Genomic DNA, 25607 nt, shown 5'->3' with positions numbered 1-25607 from the left:
CAGGTGGATAGAGGGATAGAAGTGAGCACCAGTGACATCTGCCACAGCAGGAAAGGCGTCCACACGGGGAACGGCACGCGCGAAGCGTGGGAGGCTGGCGGCTCGGAGGGGCCGGGTGTGTGGGTGCGTTGGGAGTGCCTTAGGAGATGAGGCCTGGAAGGTAAGAAGCGGGCACGTTATGCAGGGTCCTGTGTGCTTTCTCAAGGAGTGGGCATCAGGGGGCCAGTGTTCCCCAAGACCACTAGAGTGATAAAATCAGACTTAAGCCTTTTCAGTAGGTGCATTTCATCCTTGTTTTCATGTCATCAGAAAAGAAAGTAAGAAACAGCCTTTGCCTTTAGTGTGATTTAAGAGCTGACCCAGAAAGCTGGGCAGACCAGGCAGAAGGTGTTTGCTGGTGTCTGTGGGCTGGCAGGCAGAGGCTTTGAAGGGCTACCAGTGAGATCGTACAGGAGTGGGACTCAGTTTCCCTGGCGTGGCACAGATGCATGGCGCTGCACTGGAGCACAGACGAAGTCCGGTCCATCCTGCAGATGTGTTTGTTAAGCCTGCGGAGGTTTTTACAGATTTATGTGGAAATTCTTCCAAGGCACACGCATGCTCCCCACTGCTGCATGTCGTGGCTTCTCCAGGCGGTTTTACGTGTGACCCTGGTGTGGTCAGATCACTAATTTTATGAAATGATTCCAGATCCAAATGCAGGAGGCCCTGATGGCCCGTGCTCGCCGGCTGGGCGGGGGCTCACTCTCTGGTCTCAGCTCTGCAAATGCCAGGTGTTTGTTTTCCTTTGTCTCCCAGGCCTCTCTCTGAGTGTTCTGGGGAGTGACTGGAGAGTGTTCTATTTGGGGAAACGCTTTAAGACTTTACTCAAGAGACCAATTTGTCAAGTTTGAGTCCAGTGTGCTTGTGGCTATTTTTATATGTCATCATTTCTAGTGTTTATTTTCTCACAGAAACCATGTCAATATTGAGAAATACACAGCAGGCTAGAATCAAAACAAACCTCGAGCTCCTGGAAATCTTAGGACGTTCAGTTTTCTCAGCAGAGGAGTTTTATTTCTTGTCTCTGTTCCTTGTGTACTTTCTGGCAAGGAGCTAATGACGGGCACTGAGTGAAACAAGGCCCAGAACCCTGCCTTCCACAACACAAATGCTTTTTAAACATGAGAACCAGCCCAGGTGCTGTTGTATTTTGTTTTCAGTTGCAAGATCTGGCTCCCATGCGGACCAGCCACACTCAAGTAAACCCACGTTAATGTTCACTTCATGATAGTCTGTCCTGAAAATATTTTACTTTGTTGGACTACAATCTGAGACTCACACATCCTTTTTATTTTCCAGTGTTACGCATTCAGAGCCTTGAGATTTCTCTTCAGTATGGAAAGAAACAGACCCCTCTTTAAAAGGTATGAGCTTAGAAAAATTTAAGTCACCAATGATCATCGGATTCAGCTGTTCACACATAGCTGCTTTAGCTGCCAACAGTGAGAAAGAATCAGGATGCAAAACATGTGTCTTCAGATTTTTAAAAATCACTGATAAAAAGACCCTGAGTGGTCCTAGTGATGTTTGAACACTGACAATTCACAAAATATGAGGAAAGCACAGATATCACTGTATCAGGACAACTCTTGTAATTACATGTGACCGCTGTGATTTTTCAGTTTTCTCTCTCTCTCTCTTTTTTTTTTTTTTTAAAGACATTAACATTTTAAATGGATGAAATAAAACTGTGTGCCTGTTTTGGCCCATTCAGAGAGGACCAGAGTTGACCTGGTCATTTCCTTTTAGTCAATAGAAAGGAAGTGTTTGTCTGGGTGTCCTTCGCAGGGTGGGAACTCATGTGAAGGGGAGGCGGCTGGATGTTCCCGGATCAGAAGGCCGTGTGGTGAGCAGGACAGAGAACCCGCCACCCTGGGAGGCAGACACTGGTTTCCCACAGGTGTGTCTGCACGCCACTGAGACAGAGGTGGCCAGCTTAGCTGCAGGCGTAGGCCCGAGTTCTTACTGGAAGGTTACTGGTGAGGCAGGATGGAAAGAACACCTGGAGTTAATACAACATCTTTTGTCCAGAAGCGTGGGATATTTTATGTTTTTACTTTTATTTCTACGTGACACTTGAATTTAGGGGAAGAAAAGGAAGTAAAATTAGTTATTCATTATAACCTTTCATTTTAAGGCCCCAAATCATCCATTTCAGTGGATTCAAAGATTTTAATAAATCTTTGAAGCCAGTACCTTGGAAATGATGCAGAATCTCTTCATTTTTTTTTTCTTCACCTGTATTTTAATTTTATTTTCATAAAACATTCAAAGTTAGGTTAGTGTTTACTTTCTAGGGTTAATATAAGGACTAAATCAAATGGCATTTGTGAAAATGCCCCAGGCTCAATAAACACCCAGTAAACATTCATTCCTACTGTGTTTAATACTGCACCCCTGATTGTCTTACAAATAAGGTTTCTGTAAAAATCTGTGTCATATCTTTTTTTTCCCTGTCGTGGCAAAAAGCACATAACATGAGAGCTACCCTCTTAGCGGAGTTCTAAGTGTGTAGCACAGTGTCCTTAACCGTAAGCACAGTGTCGTATAGCAGGTCTCTAGAACTTTCCTTCCCAGTCATTTTCCTTACCCTTTAAGAACTGTAGCTGTAGTTTACGTTTGCGAGGTAAGTCAGTGAGGGTTATTTTCCCCTACTTGTTGGATAGTGTATGTAACGTAACTAACCTGTGAGTGAACTGGGTCCAAAAGGGGAGAAACAGGCCCCAGTTTCCAAGTCCTACTTGACACATGTATGTGTGTTTTTCTATGTAGACTTTTCCCCACCGACTTGTTTGAGATCTTCATTGATATTGGACATTATGTTCGTGATATCGCTGCTTACGAAGAATTGGTATCAAAGTTGAATTTATTAGTGGTGAGTCTTGAGTTTTAAATACTTCGGCAGGCTGCTCTGTGGTCAGGATGGATTTATCATAGCAACCCATTCCCTTTTATTTTTTGGTTAGGAGGATGAACTGAGGCAAATTGCTGAGAATATCGAAAGCATTAATCAGAATAAAGCTCCTTCGAAATATATAGGCAACTACGCAATTTTGGATCATCTTGGAAGTGGAGCTTTTGGTTGCGTTTACAAGGTGACTTTGCCCTTGACCAACATTTTGGATAGTCCCAAAAAATCCAGGGTCCCCCTCATGCACCCACACGCAAGTGAATTCGAGCCCTCGTCAAGTGAACAAAGATACAAAAATCAGAATGATTGGTTTTGTCCAACAGATGGTTGCACTGATGTTGTCTTATCTTAGCTCTCAGCTCTAGAAACTGATCACTGACCTTGAAAGATAAAAGCTATCATTAGTTTTTCATAAAAGTAGTCAAAATGGCTTGTCCATTCTCTTAAATTTACACCAGTGTTTCTCTATTTCCCAGTAAAATCTTAACTAAGTATTGCAGACTGATCTAGGAGATACCAATGTTTTGAGCTGATCTCAGTGTAGATAGAAAGTGAATTTTTCAAAATATGTGACTGATTTAGATGACTTGGATTAATCATGTGACTTTATTAATCTAATCGCTTTCTTCCTCTCTCTACCCCCAACCCGTTCATTTTTTTTATCTTCTTTATTTTAGGTTAGAAAGCGTAGTGGTCAAAATCTTTTAGCAATGAAAGAGGTCAATTTACATAACCCAGCGTTTGGAAAGGATAAAAAAGATCGGGACAGCAGTGTAAGGAATATTGTTTCTGAATTAACCATAATTAAAGAGCAGGTAAATGTTTTTGTTCATGAAGATGATTTCCTTAAATAAATGTCATCAAAAGAAAGTAGAGTTCTTGTGCTATTCTCGTCCCTGTGTACGAACTGGTTGTGTTTAAAACAATTGACCTTGAGGTGATGTCAGTTACCAGGTTTTCTCCTAAGGCTTAACATTGAACCCCAGAAAGTTTCCGGAGTTGTGTCAGGGCCAGGGATGCAGACAGCTGAGTTTACAGCCCAGAGAGTATCATTTATGAGAAGTCCTTCTCTTTCCATTGTAAGCACACCCGTTCCCTTCTGATTATATTGTAGAATATTTGGTTACTTAGTTAGATGTATAAGAGCATGACTAAGACTTCCCTGACTTTTGTCACGTGGAACCAAGGTGTTAACATTCCTCAGGTCTGGCTTACTTAATACAAACTGTGGATTTTCAAGGTGGGTTATTTACTGGCATGAACGAAATATTCTAACATAATGTAACAACTCAACTATCATTTTGAAGAGTTGTTTCGGAAGAAAGAATAAACATGTCAGAAGAGAAATGGAATTTGCTTTTGTGATCAAAGAGCACGTCGGTTTCTTCTTCAGCTTTTCTTGTTTGTACGTTCATTACGAATTCTGTTCACCTGTCTCTCCTGTGGAGGCCCGTCAGTCCCTGGCTCTTTGTTTTCCACTAGTTAAGTCTGCATAGTATCTGTGCTGCGACATAAAGAACACCATACATATGATCTTTATTCATTGAAATCTACAGTTCTACTCCAATTTATAATTTAAAGTACATATCATTAATAGATTGCTTCCTAGTTGACTTTTATGTACAAATAGATTAGATTTTTAAAAGTTCGTGTCTGCTTGTGTTCTGATCATTGAGCCTTTGACAGCGTGATGTTTCACTACAGCCCAAGGCGAGAGCTTGGTTTTTGCTCTAAGCTGATCTAGTGTCTTCATCTGAACCCAAATCTGGATATAGCCCTGGCCAGGGAGCTGGGTCTAGAATGTGATTCTGTTGCTTACCTGGTCCCATATTGTTTAAAATCCGTTGACCACTTACTCACTGATGAGGTAGCTATTGGTTTTAGTCTGTCTTCTAAGGAAAGAAAAGTGTCAGGGTGGGGCCTCAGAAGAGGCCTCTGCTCGAACTTTGAGAAAGTTCAAAATTGTAGCACTGTCCTCTCGCCGTGGACTTTAGCCCACGGAAAGGATAGGCGAAGTCTAAAAGGAGGAGGTAATGGCAGACAGAAGGGACAGAAATGGGACTAGGATGAGAGGGTCGGGCGTGTCAGTATTAAGGCGAGGCTGCAGTAACAGAGAAGCTCTGCAGCTCGTGGGCCTGAAGGGGAGGCCTCATGGCTCAGCGAGGCCAGGCTGCGGGGCTCGGCTCCACGCGGCCCCACAGCGAGGCCCGTTCTTTCTGTCCCATTGCAGCCCACGTTTCTATCCCGGTGGGTGCGGCCAGTGTTCAGGGTTCACCCACAGGAGGACACATTTCCCCTCGCACTCTGTTGGGGAGAACTGAGTGGTGAGCTCACTTGAGGCTGCAAGAGAGGCTGAGAGATGTGGTCTGTGATGGGGAGGCCATGTCCCGCTGCAGCTCGGCTGTGGTGGAGGAGTGTGAGGGCAGATTTTTGGTAGACAGCTGGCAGACTCTCCTTCAAAATGGCTAGAGAGACAGACCAGAAAGAGATGCACTCCATTTACGGATGTACCAGTGACTATTCTCAGAAAAAGCAAATTTCAGTTTACTTAGAAACTCAAATTCTTAATAAACTACAAAAATTTAGTATTCTTGTGGAAAATTATTCCTTTTTTTAAAAAAACAGAATTTCCCCATTACATTCTGAGATAAACTATGTCAAAGAGAAACTGTTCTGGATACTTTTTTTGAGGTATAACTGACATACTAGCTTCAAATGTACAACATGCTGATTCAATATTTGTGTATATTGTGACATGATCACCACAGTTAAGTCTGGCTGACATCCACAGCCGCACGTAATTACATGCTTTTTCCTTGTGATGAGGACTTTCAGATGGCAAGGAAGACTTTATTCAGGACCATGCAATAGGAATCAAACTGTCGCAATAGAGGGGAGAGATTAAACTCAACTCTGAACAAAACAGGATAGCTGGAGATTTACAACCAAAAGGCAGGGCTGGAGGCGGGGCAGGGGGTGGAAGAATGGAAAATCACTAACAGGAATTTGGTTAGGTATCAGGTTAGGGTAAGAAAAACTAGATTAGATAACAAGGATGCAGGGGAGGGGGTTCTTAGAGCGTGACTGGGTATCAAGAGTGCGGAGATTCTCATTAAACTGGCTTAGCAGGATTCTTGCTAAATCCAGGCAGGCCAAGGAGACCTGGCGAGAGGAGGGCTCAGAGGAGCCTGACCTAGGTTTTTGTTCTGGGAGGGAGTGCTTGTCAACTATTATTATAATTTAAATGGTAAATGGAGTTCGTAACTCTTGGATTATTACAGTTTCACACTAGTCAGTTTGGAGAGCATAGAAAGACACCAAATAGACACAAACAGTGTATATAAATACTTAAGTAGCAGGGAGCGGTTAAGGGCATAGAAGTATTTGTTCAAAATTAATTGCTCTGTTTCAGTTTTCTCTGCAGTGTGTGTGTGGTTTTAGAACAGGGGTGGCTAAATGAATTCTTCAGATTCCTTCTAGTTCTGCAATCCTGTATTTCAATTAAAGTAGATGATAAAGCACAGTCAGTTTTTAATTCTGTTGGATGAGGCTATTCGGGCATTGCTATTTTCAGAACAGTTTTGTAAGCCACAAATAAAAAAAATCATGAAAAAATTAGATGTTATCTCGAAGTGCTTAGTTTTATAAATAAATATGGGCATGATACTTTCTCTGTTGTTTTCAAATACGATGTCCAGCTAAATTGTCTGTGAAAACAAGCTTGTATTTTGAAGTAGTGTAATGTTTGTTACTGATTTTCTTACAGCTTTATCATCCCAACGTCGTACGCTATTACAAAACATTTCTGGAAAGTAAGTATGAGATTTCATGTTAAGGAAATGGTATCTATGTCACTTACATATTTTTATTTTTGAATGTTACAAAACAAGCTTAATCAACTATTTTCTTTACTTTTTTGTTGTTTATGTTATAGTGTATGATGTTGTGCATCACGTTCTTAATAAATGAAACACCGATAATCAATGACAGAAAGATAGTTATAAGATACTTAGATTCCTGCGTGAGAGACTGCGTGAACAAACCAAAAGAGTAATTGTTGCCATTTTCATATACAAAAAGTCCTTAATAGGGTCAGGGGAAAAGAAAACTAAAGGAAAATTAAAAGTTGTTTTTATTGAATCAGATGACATTTTCCACCCCCCTCCCCCAATAAATTGGGCTGGGTTTTGGAGATTTTAAGTTCAGTTAATTGCCCCACGGTGGCGGTGGAGCCCTGACTGATTCTGCAGACAGGCAGGCTCCTCCTGTAGGATGATGGAATATGGAATCAAATGGTTGTGATAAATAGTCGGTCACTTGTTTAAAAAAAGTAGGACCTTTGTGAGGAGGGTATAGCTCAGTGGCAGAGTGCCCGCTTAGCATACATTGAGGTCCTGGGTTCAGTCCCCAGCACCTCCGTTAAAAAAAAAAAAAAAAACCTAAAATTAAACCCAATTACTTCCTTCCTCCAAAAAAAAAAATTAAAAAATAATAAGTAAAAATTTTATAAAGTAGGACCTTTGAAGTAATATTGATAAGCCTTAATGCTGTGCCTCACATGTGAAATTTCAAAATAAATCTGCATTTGAAGGGGCTTCCCTAGCGCCTCTTTATCAGCGCTTTTGTTAGGCAAACTTGTTGTGTACTTTGGCAGGTTCTCTTTTACCCAGCTCCCTTCCTCTGGTTACTCAGAGGAACTCAGTGCTGAAACTCTCGAGTAAATCCTGTCCCCTTGGCCATTTGTTCTCGATAGTAGAATAATTTCCCATAATTTAGTGCATATCCCATCATAAGGAGCTCTAGATTGGCTGTGACTTGCGCTGAAGTGATACAACGTGTCTTAATTTAAAAACAAAATAACTCTTAATACCTTGGCTTCTCCCAAAAAGAATAAGAGGTGGCTTAAAAATAACCAAAGTATAATGAAATAGATTAGGAAATTGTGATAAAAAGAAGTAAAAGGTGATCAAATTAAAAATAAAGCTAGAGGTAAGGTTAGTACGTACAGTAAGCATCTTGGGATTATGAGAAATAGGAAGCAATATAAATGCCAGCCTTTAGGAGCATGAGTAAATAAATCGTGATCCATCGGTATTATGGAATACCGTATGACCAGCAGAAAGAATGGCATGGTTCTGTGTGTGCTGACATAGAAGAGTGTTGAATGAGATCATGGATGGCTCTAATAAATGTGGGGAAAATCTGAGGATTAAAACACCTCTAATAAAAGAAAAACTCAAAAAAAAATTGAGTGAAAAAAGTGTAAGTGTGGTTTCATTTCTGTAACTATTATAAACATATATCCAAAACATGATGAAAGATACACATCGCATACTGTTGGTGACACGTTTCATGTTGGTGTTGGAGGAGAAAGGAGAAATTACTTCTGTTCCTGGGCATATTAAGCAAAGAGACAAATTGTCAGCTGTGAGATTCCCAGGATCCATAAGCTGAAAGCAGGAGATGTCAGCTCTCTTAGCTCTTGAGGGGCCATAGCAGAAATTCCTCTCATGGGTGGTGTGTCCAACTATGTCATTGCTAAACCATGGTATGATTTCACCGTAGAAGAATCTAAGGTAAATCTGAGACTAAAGAACAGTGTAGTTTAAAATGCAATTTTCTGAGCGTCTGGCTTGATTTAGATGACATTTAGACCACTGAGAGGAAGGTGGGTTTAGCCGTTCTTCAGGGACTCCTCCATGACTTGGGGTCATTTACTTGCTCTCTTTGGTGCTTCTCAGCTGTTCCACATCCTGGTGTGCGTAGAAGATGTTAATATTTGCCAGCATACACTTAAGCTTGGAGGTTGCCTGCAGCTGGAAGAGATTGTTGCTGGGCTCCAGTTGCCCCAAGACCCCCTCCCGCCCACCCCCTCCGGAGCTGAATGGGTCCATAGCTTCGCACATCTCTCAGCTCTTTAGGGAAGCTTGGATTCTAATTCAGAAGTTTTCTCAAGATGTCTGTATTGAGTGTAAATTTCCATTACCTTTTTCTTGTGTTTTGTACAGATGATAGTTTGTATATAGTTATGGAACTTATAGAAGGGGCCCCTCTTGGAGAACATTTCAGTTCTTTGAAGGAGAAACAACATCATTTTTCTGAAGAGAGACTATGGAAGATATTTATACAGGTACACTTTTATCTTCATTAACTTCTTCCATGAAACAGTGAAGTTCTGAGCTGATTGCCCACAGCCGAGTGTAGTGGTTATGAGTGGCTGTCTGTCTGTCTGTCTATCTATCTACATATATCGGGGCAGTGACATTTGTTTGTTATTTGCTGTTTGAAGCTGTGCTTGGCTCTTCGGTACCTGCACAAGGAGAAGAGGATTGTCCATAGAGACCTGACGCCAAACAACATTATGTTGGGGGACAAGGACAGAGTGACAGTCAGTAAGTAGAAACATCTTAACATTTTCCACTTGAGTCTGAATGTTACTCTAGGGCAGAGTTGTCCAGTAGAACTTTCTGCGCCACTGGGCATGTTCTAGATCTGCTTTGCCCAATATGGCAACCACTAGCCACATGTGGCTGTTGGGCACTTGAAATGTGGCCAGTGTGACTGAGGACCTGAATTTTCAATTCTGTTGAATTTGAATTAATTTAAATATCCCAGTGTGACTAGTGGCCGTTGTGCTGGGCGGTGACTAGTGTAGTTCTTAATGATTGAGTTATATTTTGCCCATTTGAGAGAATCAAGTAAATAAATAAAGAGAATAAAGTCTTGAGGTGCTTGAGCGTTTAATTCCCAGGTCAGTGGTTTCTAGGTTTTTCTTTCTGTGGAACCCTGCTTCACCAGCAGAGGCTCTTTTGACCGCCACCTGAGCACATTGCTGAACTCACTTAATGAAGTCTGTGACATACGGGTGACAGCTGTATGTATGGAGGCCTATAAACAATCCAGCCATTCGTGTCCTTCAACATTTTTTCTGTTGATCACAATATTTTCAACTGAAGCAGGTAGGCCTTAATGTTGTGTAAATATTTTCGATTTCTGAGACTCTTTGGCTTTAAGTGACGCAGTATTTTTTCTAGTTTCAAACAAAGGAGCAGTGATAAATCTCAGAACAGAATTTTACCCTAGTCCAGTTTCTCTCCACTAAAGCGGTTGTCTGCAGGGCACTGACGGGCTGCCATTATTTTCAACGAACGTAAAATGATTTTATGACTGAGAAAATAATCCACAGAGATCTGACGTCACTATTTGAAAAAACTGGTTGCTGGGCAATTAATGAGGAGTAAGAACAGCTGGGAAAGAGTGAGTTTGTGAAGATTGTGACACGACTGGCAGAGAATTAGGCGAGGAAATTTAAGGTGCGATTTTAGGCATGCCAAGTCAGAAATGTGATTTTATCCTTTTCCTAGTTAAAATCCTTCAAGCAGCTCCCCCTGGCACTGAAGATAAATTTTAGATTCCTGAGGGCACTCAAGACCCTTTCTTCCTGATCTCACTCCTGCCCTTTGCTCTGGACTCATGGGACAGATGGCTGTTTCCCGAATAGCCCAGGCTGTGGTCGTGTTCCTCGTGGCTTTCAGCATGTTTGTCCGGAATGCCCTTCTGCTGCTCAGTTCTAATCCCACTCTTCCAGGTGGCATCTTTGATGTCCGCACAACATCAGATGTGTTCTGAGTGTGGGCTCCTTTAGTCACTGGGCTTGCCTTACTCATAGTACATGAGACATTGGTTTCTTGACATCCTCTCCTTGAGGTAAGGGAAGCCAATTTCCTAGACTTTGTTCCTCTGGAAGCACTTAATAAATATTTATTGACTATATAGAAGAATACATGAACAAGTAAATGAATGAATTTTGAAATCTTGGTATGATAACCAAGACTATGTGAAAAGAGTGCTTTAACACAGGAGGAACTGAAGATAAAGATGGAAATCAGGTCCATAAATGAAGAAAGATCCAAGCAGTTCCCACTGTCATCTCAGCAAACAGTGTCACCCAGAGGGACTGAAAGGAAGGATTTTACTTTCTTGTATACCACCAAAGTTTGAGAAATCAAATGAGAGCTGTCTTGTATGGCCAGCATTCTTGGCATTTTAACTCTTTCCAGAGAATTAGAAGACTTAAATCATTGTTGATGGGCTCAACTGCTGCAGAGAAGTCTGTGTCATTACAGGAAAAATGAGTTAGTCAGGTCTTGCCCCATCTTGCTTTGAACCTGTTCTGTAGTTTATTTCCTATTAATCAGATATAGTGTCTATTAGAGTTTGAGCTGGCACAGAACTTTGAGTGCCCTCAAAAGACTGCAGGATATTGAGTCACTTGTATTGCATACCCTCATAGCATCTGTTGTTGGAGGAAGAGCCTTAGAATTTGTGGCATTTATGAAATTTCTCTCATGTTACTAAAAAAGCAAAAATATTTTCTGTTAAGTCCACGGCAGCTTCCTTGTATTGCCATTGGGTTATGTAAAATGAAGAGATATTGAAGCAAATTCAGTCAAATCCAACTGCTAAAAAATGTTAAGATTAATGATTTTATGACTGTTGGTGGGTCATTGTGCAGTTCTGAAACTTGAATCAAGAAAAAGATGAGAACAGTAGTCTCAAGATAATTTGGCTATTCAGGGTCTTTGGTGGTGCCATAAAAATTTTAGAATTATTTGTTCTAGTTCTGTGAAAAATGCCTCTTTGTATTTTGACAGGGATTGCATTAAGTCTGCAGATTACCATGGGTAATAGGGTTATATAACAATATTATGTTCAATCCATGAGCACAGTAGATCTTTCCGTTTGTTTGTGTCATCTCAATTTCTTTCATCAGTGTCTCATAGTTTTCTGAGTACAAGTCTTTCATCTGTTTGTTTAGATACATTCCTAGGTATTTTATTCTTTATGATGCAGTTGTAAATGGAATTGTTTTCTTAATTTCTCTTTCTGATAGTTTGTTGTTAATACATAGAATGCAACAGATTTCTTTATGTTTTGTATTTTGCAACTTTACTGAACTCATTTGTTAGTTCTAATGATTTTGGTAGCATTGTTAGGATTTTCTATATATAGTATCATATCATCTTGAAACAGTGTCTTTTTCCTTTCCAATTTGGATTTCTTTGATTTCTTTTTCTTGTCTGATTGCTGTAGCTAGAGTTTCAATACTGTGTTGAATAAAAGTGGCAAGAGTGGGCATCCTTGTCTTGTTCCAGATCTTAGAGGAAATTCTTTCAGCTTTTCATCATTAAGTAAATGATGAAAGTAAATAAAGACCATATGTTGTCTTTATTATATTGAAGTATGTTCCCTCTGTGCCCCTTTTGAGAGTTTTTATTGTAAGTGGATGTTGAATTTTGCCAAAAGCTTTTTCTGCACCTATTGAGATGATCATATGGTTTTCACTACTTCAGTTTGTTAATGTGGTGTGTGGCATTAATTGATTTGTGGATGTTGAACCATCCTTGCATCCCTGGGATAAATCCCATCTGATTGTGGTGTATGATCCTTTTAATGAATTGTTCAGTTCTGTTTGCTAACATTCTCATGCATCTTCTGGAGCCTTGGCTTGCCTGGGAGTTCGCTTCCAAGGCGTCTCACCCGCATGGCTGGAACTCAGCCTCTCAGTCACCAGGATCACTCTTTTCTGTGTGGCCTCTTCAGCAGAATAGCTGGACTGTTTTCTGTGGGTTAGGCAGATATTTCTTAATCATAATATTAAAAACATAATATGTAAAAGAAAAGATTAATAAGTTAAACTTCATTGAAGTTTAAAACTTCTGTTCTATGAAAGATTAAAAGAATGAAAAAACAAGTTGCAGACTGGGAGAAAATATTTGCAGATTGTCTACCTGTCAAAGACTTCGTATCAATAGTACAAATAATAAAAAAACCCTCAATAATAGGAACACAAATGACCCAATAAAAATTTGTCAGATAGATGATCTGCAAATTTTGAATAAGCTCTTCATTAAAGGAGATACACAGATGGCAAGTAAGTACATGAAAACTGTTCAACACTGGTGGTCTTTAGGGACATGGAAATTAAAGCTATACTGAGCTATCACTACGTCCTAATTAAGATGCCTAATTAAAAACACCCTGACAACTCCAAATGCTGGTGAGGATGCAAAACAAGTGGAACTCTTATACATTTATGGTGAGAGCACATTGGAAAATATTGGCTTGCGGGTTTTTTTTTTTTTATGAAATTAGACATATACTCATCAGAGGATCCAGTCATTCCACTTCGAGGAATTTGTCAAAGAGAAATTAAAAATTATGTTCACACAAAAACCTGTATGCCACTATTGCACTTACTTAGTCTTGAGTCTTGAGTAGGAATGGTGAGAGTGAACCTCCTTGCCTTCTTCTGTTTTTGTGTATCTTTGAGTCAATACTACCTTGTCCGAATTACTATAGCCTTATAATAATTCTTACTATACTACAGAAAACTCGGTTCTCTTTTGTATCAAACTCCACAGGTCCTCTTGGCCCTTTTAATTTCTGCATTAATTTATACTCAATTTGTGAAGTTCTACCCAAAATATGAAGAGCCACTTGATCAGAACTACATAACTTAGTTTAGGAAGAATGAAATCTATATAGTACTGAGAATCCCGATCCATGAACTCGGACTTCCTCTCCATTAATTTTAGTCTTCTTTAAACGACTCTGTGACAGAATTTTATATATTCCCTGCGTAGGTCTTTCGTGTCTTCTGTCATATTACTCCTAGGTATTTGTTTCCAAGCTATTGCACTTAATGTGCTTTCTTTCAAAAAAGGAAAAAGAAAACAAAAATTGTTCCTGACTTATTTTTAAAATTCAGTTAAGCAAGGCACATTAAACATGTGCTTATCTGACAATCTCTTCAAAGTATCTAGCAATATGTTAACAAGACTGCTGTCTCTTTTATTTCTCTTCTTTATTTTAATTGAGATGTAATTCACATAGGACGTTATGTTAGTTTCGGGTGTGCACCATAATGATTTGATGTTTGTTATGTACTGTGAAATGACCACCGTAAGTGTAGCCAACACCCAGCCTTGATTCTGATCTTATGGGAAAGGCAGGCAGCCGTTTAACACTGAGCAGGAAGTTAGTTGTAGGTTTTCATAGATGCCCTTTATCGGGTTAAGGAGATGTCTGTTTTCTACTTTGTTGAATTTTGTCAGACTTTTCTTATACAACTATTGAGATGCTCATCTGACTGTCCTTCTCTAATGTTCTGATCTGGTGAACTCTAGTATTGATTGATTTTTAAATATCAGATCAGCCTTGTACTTGTGGCATAAACCCGACTTGGTCATCATGTGTTGTCCTTTTTATATATCTCTGGATTTAATTGATTTATATTTTATTGGTAATTTTTGTTGATAATATTCTCATTGCAATACTGTTCTGTAGTTTTCTTTGGCTTTGGTTCAAGGTAGCATTGGCTTCATAAAATGAGTTGGGAAGTGTTCTCTCTAATATTTTCTGGTAGAGTTTGTGCATAATTGGTATTTTATCCCTGAAGTGTCAGGCTGAGTTTATAAATGAAATGATCTGGGCCTGATTTTTCTTTGTTGGCAGTGCAGTATTGTGTTTTGGTAAGGATTTTGGGCTTTAGAATTAAGCAACTCCAGATTCATGACGAACTCTGTTAATTTCTCCTTGTGAGACTTTGGGCAAATCACTCATTCTCTTTGAGCCTCAGTTTCCTCATGTATAAAATGGGTGGTTGTGAAAATTAAATAGTGATAAACATCAGTTGTTCATCACTGTGCTATCCTACATTTGCATATGTTAACTTATTCAGAGTTTAGTATTATTTATTTCTCTCTATGTTATTAAAATCCTAATTTTACAGATAGGAAAACTGTTGCAGAGAGAGATTGTATAACTTGCTCCGGGCTCCTCAGGTAGCACATAATGAAGCCACGATTTGAACTGAGGCTATGTGGTTCCAGAGTCCGTGCCTTTAAGCACTAAGTGGCGCTAAGAACAACAATTCCTACCTTTCAGCATTGCTCTGGCTGTTAAGTCAGACAGTAGATGTAAGCATCTAAATTTGTGCTAGATCAAGGTTGTTTAGTAAAAGGGCATTGGTATTAATGTGAATTAGTATTATTTTGAAGTCAAGCTACTTCAGAATATTTTCAACCTGTCAAAGACATTTTAGTATAGATAAATAATTAAATGCTTTTTATTAAAAATCATTGATGCAATTCCATATATATTCAGTGCACTTAAAAAGTGACATTGTGAACATCAAACTTTAGTAGGAATAGCGACTTGAATTCTGGTTCAACACTGTCTTTTTGTGTAAATCTGGTAATCAAACCTCTTGAAATGTTGGTAAATCTGTGCAATGATAATAGGAAAACATCTCTTTCTACCATTTTGATCTGAGTTGTTGAGTGGCTTAAAAAACAGAAGTATTTGAAGATACTTTGAAAAGTATAGCTAGTGCTAATAGTAAATATAAATATTTAATGTTCTAATTTTGAAATTAGAATCCTTTGTTAATGTATAAGTATTTTGAGATGATTCTGAACATCATGTTTACGATGACTTCGTACACACAGCTGCCATTTAATCTCAGGTTTTCAGACCTTCATGGTGATTGTTTAGGCTTACCATATTTGTTTAGTTTTTGGCCAGAAGAAGGGATGCCTGCCATATGCCAACACATTAGATTCATTTTATTTATTTGAAAATTGTAGGGGTGACCTAAAAAGTGGAATCACAGGTTCAGTACTTTTCCTATTTTTCAGTCAGTAAGACTTATTTTAGCTTTTTGAGGTGATGAGACTTCCCACGCCCACAGACACAGCGTAACGCTGTAATGTACGAGTGCCATTAAAGGAGTGGGTCAGAGGACTGGCACGTGGGGCGTTGTGACGGGGAAAAACTGTCTCTGTGAACTTAATAGTTTTTTGCACGGAATGTTAAAAGCTGAGGAACAATGCTAATTGCGGGAAAATATAATAAAATTGCTTTGTTTTTTGAATTGTAGCTGACTTTGGCCTGGCAAAGCAAAAACAAGAAAGCAGTAAACTTACATCTGTTGTGGGGACAATTCTGTATTCCTGGTAAGGACAATTATTTCATGGCTCTCAAACCTCATTCTTAACTGGTTTGGTCTTTCATTTCTTTTCTTGGGTTGCAAAGGAAAGACATTTATATATTTGACACATTTTTCTCAATTATCCAGGTAGTACACATGTATAGAGTTACTATGTGTTTAAAATACCATTTTCTTTCCCTTGAGGTAACTCGGCCCCTAATGGGGACTGATTTTATTACTTGTAATTGAAATGATCCTTGGCACATAGTAGGTGTGCAAAAGTTGTTGAATGAACCTGTGAATGAACTAGTAGGCTTACTACGCAATGTGACACTTGGAACATTTTATTGCATCTGTTGTGTATGTGACTCTTTTTCCCTCTTTCCGTCTAAAGATACTCAAAGAGGAAGGGTTTTGTGTTTTAATACCTGTCTCAGCGTCTGGCAAATATTAGGTCCTGAATAAATTTTAATATGTGAGTGAATAAATGATGACATATATACTTCAGCATAGGTTTACAAAGGTGGTTGCTTCTTGGGTAAATGAATGTTTGTATTTTGATGAATGGAGACCCTTGTAACTTTTCTAGCATGCTTTTAGGGTTCCTTTGCAACTCATTATTATGAAGTGAGAGGCTTCTTTTACTGATCACATATCATTTGTCCGAATCTGTTGAAATTAGCAAGCAGATACGGTAGTCAGTAGACTGACAGATTTCAGCGAAATAGTCTTCAGAATCTCATTCCTCAGGTCAAGCAACTTCCATCTTCTTTTTTAATCTAGTCTGTTGACACACAGCAGAGCCCTGGGGATAGGATTCAGAATGAATTTTCTCCAAGGAGGGTGGAAATTGGAAATAAACAGCCCTATTGTACAAAATCCTTTCATACAAGAATGCTCAAAATGGTGTTTTCGAAGGGTAAATTGTCATTTATTTTGCTAGAAATTCTTTACGTCTTTGTTTTTGAAACTAGCATGATGAGAAGATGCAGAGGTTGGTGGCCAGGCTACCCCTGTCCCTTGAAAAGTGAAAGTTCATCTGTGCACTCAGTCTCTTAACAGTAAAGCTGACCCACCCATTACTTGCCGCTGGAAGAAGAATTTTCTTTTGTTCCACTTTGTGCTCTTTTTTCGGAAATAAAGTTTAATCACAAAAGTATTAAGTAATCATATGTTCTGAACAGATTCAATTGTCAATCAAAGTGACATAACAAATGAAATACAAACTCGCAATAAGTAGATTTATTCCCAAGACTGTGAATTAAGTTCAGAATTGCAAGTATGATAATTGGGTGTGTGTTGTGTGTGTGTGTATGTGTGTGTGTGTGTGTGTGTTGAGGTGAGGGGCAGGAAATCTATGTAGTAGTAGGAAGAAATCTAAAACACGACAGATACCTTGTTGTGTTAGCCCAAAGATGAAGTCACATTTTCTTTTAATTTTTAAATTAACTTAAAAATTAAGAAAGCAGAACCTCCTAATATAGTTAAGCCATTATTTCATTTAGAAATGCCACGGATGTTTTAATAGCATGTACAATGTGTCTTATGACCATTCATACTTCTATCAAGGTCTTTGTTTTTTTTTTAAACTACTTTATAAAATTTATTTCTCCTCCCTTTTCCCACCTCCCCTCCCCTCTAGTTGTTGGAAATGCCCGTGTGGTAGGTTTTACTGTGAACTTAGGTTCACAAGCCATTTTTCTTCCTGATTCTTGATGTCTTCAGCTGAGCATGGAATTAAAAGAATTCAGTTCTAAATTACATTCCATTACTTACTTACTTCGGGATTTTCTAGAAGATAAGGATTCAAGTGAAATGGTTTGTTCAGGAGATGGTTCCAGGAAGCACTGGTCGGAGGTGGGGCTGGGAAAGTGAGACCAAGAAGGGAGAGCAGCCGGGACAGGAAAGGTCAGCAGTCGGGCCTATAGGCTGCTCCCAGGGACAGAGTGCACGGGCTGTCTCACAGCTGTCCCATGTGCCAAACGAAAGGTAGGAGTGACTTTTCCCCTATTCCCAGTCACAGGGGGCCGAGGGCTGCTCCAGGGTGACCTCCAGGCAGTCCCGGCCTCCTGGGGCAGCTGGGAGGAGGCCCACAGGCTTGGGACCTTGCTCAGTGCAGGACGTCGTGGGTGTGCACTGGAAACGGCAGTAGGAGGGGACCTGGCCGGGGTCCTGACACTGTCAGCTGTATAATCTCTCAAATTCTGTTATTCCAAGTTGAAGATGTTTCCTGATATGTCCATTTGACATGTCCAGTTCCTTTTGAGTTGTTTATATCCTTCTCTTTGGGTTTGCTCTGAGTTTGTAAATCGGGCAAAAGATGAGTCTCTTCCCCGAGTCTCACACCTTCGTGTGAGTTGTCCCTTCAGCCATTCCCAGGGTATTTCCCTCCACATTCTGTAATCTCTGTGTAATCCTTATGAGCCCCTCTGAGCCAATTAATGTGGACCTGAGATGCTGTCCTTGCCCTCCAGGGTCCCCAGAGTTTGATGAATTTGATGTTCCCATGTCATTTTGCTCTTTCCTTTTGCCTTGGCTTCCTCAGATATTAACTTACTCAACAGAAGAAAGTTCTTTCTCACAGCCCCTGCAGGCAGGGCCTCGGAGCACTCTTTGTTCTGTATCTCAGCTGCTAGTTAAGTGGTTTGTGGGCCCTGGGCTGACTGTGCTAGAACAGAAGGTCCATAAAACCTCCTTTTCTTTATCTGATTGGAGTCATTAAGCAGGCCTTTTTTATCCTTCTCATGGAAAAGACTCTCCAAATATGGCCCTTGGCTCCATTTTTTTATCTCAGTGTCTCACTCCAGTTCCAGAGTGCAAAACTACAGTATTTTCAACTGCATTTTCAGAGCAGATTTTAGCGTTTGAAGCTCTGAGATACATTTTAGGCTAGTTCATAGTTAGGCTACTTCAGAACATATATTTGGGATTTCTGGATAATAAGTAATGTTCTCGTAAAAATGGAAAACTTTGACTAATCCTGGAATGGGAATTCTTTGTGAGACTTTATTCCTTAGTGTAACCCCATTCATGTTATTACATTAGGTAATGAAAAGCTGGTGAAGTTTGCATTGGACAGATCAAAATAAACCCGTAGGTAAACCTGAACAAATAGACAGTGAAACATATCCGATTATGCTGAATGTGATTTTCAAGTTTTTAAGAGAACTCAGGGCTCTCAGACTCTTAATTGCATAAGACACTTCAGTAGCTTCCAGCTGCTCCTAGTGTACGGACCATTACGGACCAGGTCCTCCCTGTGGTTTCAAGCTTGCAGCTTAGCATGGTCTGCCCCCGCCACGTCCTCCAGCTTTACGTCCACCCAGACTTCGCTTCCCTGCTCTTGGCTGTTCCCTCTTGTTCCTCTGACCAGGGCTTTTGCACATGCTGCTCCCGCTGCCTGGAATGCTCCTTTTCCCACTTGTCACCTGGTTAACTCTTTCTCACCCTTCACCTCTTGCTGGTATGTCGCCTCCTCAGGCAAACCCCCTAGTCAGGGCACGATTTCCCCAGTCTACACACTCCATGTGCTTTTCCTTCACAAAGTACACTTTTATATTTACTTTGTGATAGGCTGTGATGATCTTGTTCCCCGCCGTCCCCAGCGCTGAGCCCAGAGTGTGGTATTTCATAGGCAAAAAAAGCAGTTACTATATGGGGATCCGGTACTGTATGATTATGAACGGGACCTGAAATAATGTGCTGCTATAAAGGAAGTTGCTCCCTTCCACTGGAACACATCTCCCACCCTGTCACTCTCCCCCTCGACCTCCGGCATGCTCCCGCCTGGACGCTGCTCCTTCAGGCACCTGCCGCTCACCTCCCTTCCTTCCCGTCTCTACTTCAGTGTCGCTTCTGCAGAGAGGATTTTCCTGACCCCTGCCCCAGACAGCAGCCTCCTTCACGCTCTGTCCCTTTGTCTTTATTTCTTCGTAGCACTTGTCAGCACCGTCTGACATGATGTGGTATTTAAATTGGTTTATCCTGTGTCTCTTCCACTAAAACGCAGACTCCACAACAGCAGAACTGGTGTCTGTTTTGTTCACTGGTGTCTCCCGGGGGCCCAGAGGAGCAAACCAACAGGATCCTAATGAATATTTTGAATTATTTTTTAACACCTTTATTATGGTATGATTCCTGGACTGTAAACTACACGTATTTCAGATGTACAGTTTGATGAATTTTGATAGATGTCCACACCCATGACACCACCACCACAATCAAGATAGCTGACATTTCCAGCACTCCCCAAGAGGTGCAGTTTTCGAATAACAAAGTGAAACTGAGTCCTTCTGGTTTTGTCTTAAAATGTTTGTATTTTGAAAACTTTACTGAAGAGTAATTGGGAAAAATTGACAAATATAATTGTCTGTGTTTAAAGTATGCAACACAATTTTATACACATGTATTGTGTGATGATTACCAAGATCAGGATAATGAACACATCCGTTCCTGACATCTTAACTCCTTTTTGTTCTTGTTCTCAGAACGCTGATGCTCGACGCTCAGGGACTTTTAAGTATATGATAGCATGTTATTCACTCTAGTCCCCATGCTGTACATGAGATCCTCAGAACTCATTCTTCTTCTAACTGAAAATCTGTACCCCTTGACCTCTATCTCCCCATTTTTCCCTCTCCCTAGCCTGTGGCAGCCACCATTCCACTCTCTTGTTTCTATGAAATCAACTCTTTTTTTTCTGTTTTTTTTTTTTTTTTTGGTCTTTTTCTGTCTGACTTATTTCTATTAGAACAATGTCCTCCAGGTTCATTTGGGTTGTTGCAAATGACAAGATTTCCTTCTTTTTAATGGTTGAGTAATTTTCGAATAATACTCTGTTGTGTGTGTGTGTATTTATATATCACATTCTGTGTTTCAATGTGATTAAAAATCCATGTGCATTTTTATCAGTCTCTAAACCCCTAACATTTTTTTCCCGTTTTCGGTTTTATTATGTAGAATTATTACAGTTCGACTGCATATACACATTATATTGCATGTAAATACATATATGCAGTATATTGCACTTTTTTTAGTTTTCATGTATGTACTGGTTATTGTTTCTAAGAACCGATTAGATCTTTAGCTTTTTAAACTTACATAATTATCAAAGGAATAAAGCCAACCACAAAATAAGAATCAACAGAATGCGGTAATCAATCATAAAGGAAAGTCAGATGTGCTTACACAAATTCAAGAAATCAAAATAATAATTAGTTCATTTGTGTCCTTATTATTATTGTTATAACATTTTTAAAAATGGAAGTATAGTTGATTTACAGTATTGTGTTAGTTTCAGGTGTACAGCATAGTGATTCAGTATTTTTGCAGATTGTCTTCCAGTATAGGTTATTACAAGATAATTGGTATAATTCCCTGTGCTACACAGTATATCCTTGTAGCTTATCCATTTTATACATAGTAGTTTGTATCTGTTAATCCCATACCCCCATTTTGTTCCTTCTCACTCCTTCTTCCCTTTGGTAACCATAAGTTTGTTTTCTATGTCTGTTGAGTCTGTTTCTATTTTGCAGGCACATTCATTTGTATTATTTCTTTAGATTCCACATGTATATACACATAGTACTTGTCTTTCTCTGTCTGACTTATTTCACTAAGCATAATATTCTCTAGGTCCATCCGCATTGCTGCAAATGGCAGAATTTTATTCCTTTTCACAGGTGAATTATATTCCATTATATATATATGTTATCATACCTTCCTATGCCAGGCTTCTGTTGGTGGGTACTTGGGTTGCTTCCATGCCTTGGCGATTGAAAATAGTGCTGCTAAGAACACTGGTGTCAGCTGAGGGAGGCTGAAGGGGGATTCTAGGACGTGAGCAGCCCAACTGAAAAAATGCCGAGGAGCTGCCATACCGCAAAACAGACGTCACCTGGAGCAAACATAGAGTTTACAGCACTTTATTCTGTTTCCACAAGGTGGTGCGTGTGCTCTATGGTGCAGCTGTCCTGTTTTTTATCTGGTTTCTGCCAGCACATGTGCACTGTCAATTTCTTTGTTCTTGAGGCTTTCAGAATATCTCTAGTGCATGCGTACTTCTATTTTCTTTGTTCTAAATCTTGTATAATTGACGCATGTGTACAGTCATTATTTACTGCATACTGCAACCATGCTGTGATCGTGGCCTTGGGTCCCACGGCCTTAGCTCATCCCAAGGCCACTGACAATTGGTATCTTTTCAAATTAGTGTTTTCAGTTTTTCCAGACAAATGCCCAGGAGTGAAATTGTTAGATTATGTGATAGGTCTGGTTTTAGTTTTTTAAGGAACCTCCATACCATTTTCCACAGTGGCTAAACCAATTTACATTCTCACTAACAGTATATGAGGGTTCCCTTTTTTCCACACACACTCTCCAACATTTGTTATTTGTAGACTTTTTGATGATGGCCATTCTGACAGGTGTGAGGTGATACTTCATTGTGCTTTTCATTTGCATTTCTCTACTACTTAGCAATGTTGAGCGTCTTTTCGTGGGCCTGTTAGCCTGTCATGTCTCCTTTGGAAAAATGTCTATTTTAGTCTTCTGCCCACTTTAGATTGGATTGTTTGGTTTTTTGATATTGAGTTGTATGAGCTGTTTGTATAGTTTGGATATTAGCCCTTTGTTGGTTGCATCATCTGTGAATATTTTCTCTCATCCTGTAGGATGTCTTCTCATTTTGTCAGTGTTTTCCTAGCACTAACTTTTTTTTAGAGTTTCATTTGTTTATTTGTTGTCCGTATCAAAAATATAACAGAGGTATTTTGTTCACATGCACCTTTCAGACTTCAGGTTTAATCCATTCTATTGTTTCATATTGACTTTAATGCTAGAATAGTGGATTATGACTTTTTTTTTAGCACTAACATTTTTTAACTTTTCTGACTTTTGCCTCTATGACGCCTACAGTGAATGTTTTTAGTTTGAAACAGTAAGTACTTGGTGCCAGGGTCTGTTTTATTTTACCTTTTCCCATTTATTTGCTGTATCTTTATATCGTCCATAGTTACTAGAAAAATGAATAATGAGTTCAAGTAAGATATTATCATTTAAAACAATCAAGTGGAATGATTATAAATGATTGAGACAAGTATTTTCCTGTGACTGGTAAATTGGCCCTGAGGAAAATTGCTAGAGAGGAATTTGCAAAAATAAGAACGTAACTGGAAAAAGAATGTAATATTGACAGGCTGGTTGGCTCAGGCCCTGGAATCAGACTGGGTTTAAGTCCTGGGTCTGCTGTTGAGGGTTATAAATTATTGAACGTCTCTGTGCCTCAGTTTCCTCATCTGCAAGCTGGGGATATTAATGCTGCCCACCTTCTAGGATCGTTGTGCGGTTGAGTGTTGACACACGTCATGTGCTTGGAACAGTGCCTGGCAGGCATGTGGTGGGCACTTGCTGGACAACAGTGATTGTTTGCTATTAGTCTGAGATTTGAAAGGTTAGTTACATTTGAATACATAGATTGTATTGTGCCTAAGATTCATATTCGTTTCTTATTAGTCACAGCAGAGAAGAATAGTTAGGCTGAGTTTCTTTATAGCGCCTTCTCTCTCCCCGTCTCTGTATTTGCTCCCTGGGCGGCTGCTTCGATCGCTAGTAGGGATGGGGATTTTTCTAGCAGCCGGACCCAAGCAGCTGAGGAGTATGAAAGGGGAGAAATGTGCATGGCAGGCAAAGGCGGGAAACCAGAGGACCCGAACTTTGCATAGTTGTGCCTTGAGAAGGTGGGATGTGAGGCGCCTTTTGCTCATAATTGCTTCAGTTTATGGCTGCTCTGTGGCCAGCGGGGTAAGATTTACCTGCATAATAGCCCCCACCCCTGCCCCATCCCCCCTAGGGCTCTGCGCACACACACACGTTTTATTACGTTACCTGCTTTTAGGTGAGGTAGGAGGGAACTTGAGTGAACTCAGGATTTAACTGCAGAAATTGAACTCTAAATACATCTTAAAGTCTGGATGAAATAGGCCATCTGGTCTTGTGAATTTATTTAAAGCTGCTAAATAGAAGCTGCCAGATAGCCTGTGTTACTGCTACTCTACCCCTTAATGTTTTACATCTAGCTTTATGCTGCTGACCACATATTTTACTTATTTTTATTACCAAACACTTCTATAGAGTTTACTAAGTGGCAGGCACTGTTCTAAGTCACAGAAGCCTCAAACCTCCTTTAAGATCGAGTGACTGTTGTAAGTCATCTTTACGGAGGTTAAGTGATCTTGCCCGGTGTCACACAGCTAGGAGGTGGAGAAGCCTGGATTCAAATGCAGGCAGCCACACTCCGGGGGTGTGTGTCCTCAATCTCTCTGCTGTGCTGTTTCCTACTGGGTGAATCCCTAGGGGACCAAACTGACACATCACGGATTAGAAATGTTCCACTTTGGTGTTGTCTGTGTCGGGGACATTGCGACGTGTCTGTTAGGATGCATGCATTCCAGGCAGCCTTCATCATGCATTTATTACTTGCTGAGTTTTACTTTTATTCAACTGAAAATTTTTGTCTTAAATTTTTCCCAATTTCACAGTTGTTTTCTCATCATTCAAGTTTCCACAGTTTTTAGATAGTTTATTTTTTTAATACTCTTAGCAGACTTAATGTTCAGAAACACTTTCTGAGTTCAAAATGAAAAGCTATGGAGTTTCTAGAAAAGGAAAAAAACAACTCTAAGTTAAGGACATTTATAGCTTCATATAATTCTAATATTATAGTGTCTTTGATCCTGCTGACACCACAGAAAGTGTATGGATGGAAAAAAATACTTTATAGTAACTTGACTTAGCCAAGATTAAAAGTTTGAATATAGATGTATAATGCGGTGTATGTTGGAGGCTTTTCAGAGTCTGATTTGTTCTGAACTCCCAGCAGCATAAAAAGCAGGAAAGGGAGCTCTCTGATGACTGGTTTTGCCGCTGGAAGCCCTTGTATTGTTGCCAGTCAGCAAGACTGGTGATGCCAAATCATTTATCTCTGGTTTCTATGTCTCCTTTTCCTTACCTCCTTATGTCTTTATTTTTACGTGTAAACATGGGTCTGTAAACAAGGGACTTCTTTATCCGTCTTTATTCCAGTTACTTGTCTAGTTTTTCATTTTAAACTTTTGACTTTGAAGTCATTCTGTAGACTGTTCCACACTTTGTTCAGAAGGGAGATGTGAGAAAGGTTACAGACTCAGAGGTATGACTTTGACATGCTTTTCTGACGTGTTAGGGAGGTGGTTTGGCCAAAAAGAAATATTCTCGTGTACTTAAACTAATTTTTTGAACATTTAAGATACTAGAAGAATTATCTGATGGTGGGAATATGTGTATTTAGGTGATCTATTATTATAGAACAAATCATCCTCCCGTTTAGTTACTTAGAGGCAGTCTGTGTAGGTTTGCTGGGCATTTCCTCTGTTGCTGCCCCGGGGCTCAGTTGTGTGCATGCATTCAGATGAATCATTGACTCAGCTGCAAGGTGCACTTGGCCTCATGCATCTGGCAGGACATGTGGACTCTTGGCTCGGGCTCCTCGGATCTCCCCCAGGTTGCCCTGTGTTTGCGTGGCTGTGTTGGAGCAGCAGTCCAAGAGGGCAGAAGTGGAAGCCGCAAGGCCTCTCAAGGGCTAGACCCGGACATCGGATCAGCTGGATGGAGGCTGGATGGGCC

At 40.0% G+C, this 25607-nt stretch overlaps 1 protein-coding gene across 2 annotated transcripts in view; it reads left to right on the top strand.

The window, feature by feature from the left end:
• The window catches only part of NEK10 (NIMA related kinase 10), a 162462-nt gene that overhangs the window by 49416 nt on the left and 87439 nt on the right, over positions 1-25607 (top strand). The window contains exons 16-24 of one of the 2 annotated variants that reach the window (XM_006200747.4): positions 1342-1406; positions 2815-2917; positions 3009-3137; positions 3631-3768; positions 6720-6765; positions 8962-9083; positions 9243-9345; positions 15897-15972; positions 16922-17114. In XM_006200747.4, the coding sequence (XP_006200809.2) occupies positions 1342-1406; positions 2815-2917; positions 3009-3137; positions 3631-3768; positions 6720-6765; positions 8962-9083; positions 9243-9345; positions 15897-15972; positions 16922-17006 (867 nt within the window). In that variant the 3' untranslated portion in view covers positions 17007-17114. Of the gene's footprint in view, positions 1-1341; positions 1407-2814; positions 2918-3008; positions 3138-3630; positions 3769-6719; positions 6766-8961; positions 9084-9242; positions 9346-15896; positions 15973-16921; positions 17115-25607 lie in introns of those variants that run through there. The other variant, XM_072940891.1, reaches the window with a different exon arrangement.

Source organism: Vicugna pacos, chromosome 17 (assembly GCF_048564905.1).
Source record: "Vicugna pacos chromosome 17, VicPac4, whole genome shotgun sequence".
Classification (NCBI taxonomy): domain Eukaryota; kingdom Metazoa; phylum Chordata; class Mammalia; order Artiodactyla; family Camelidae; genus Vicugna; species Vicugna pacos.
This window is presented reverse-complemented; position numbering and strand designations above follow the sequence as displayed.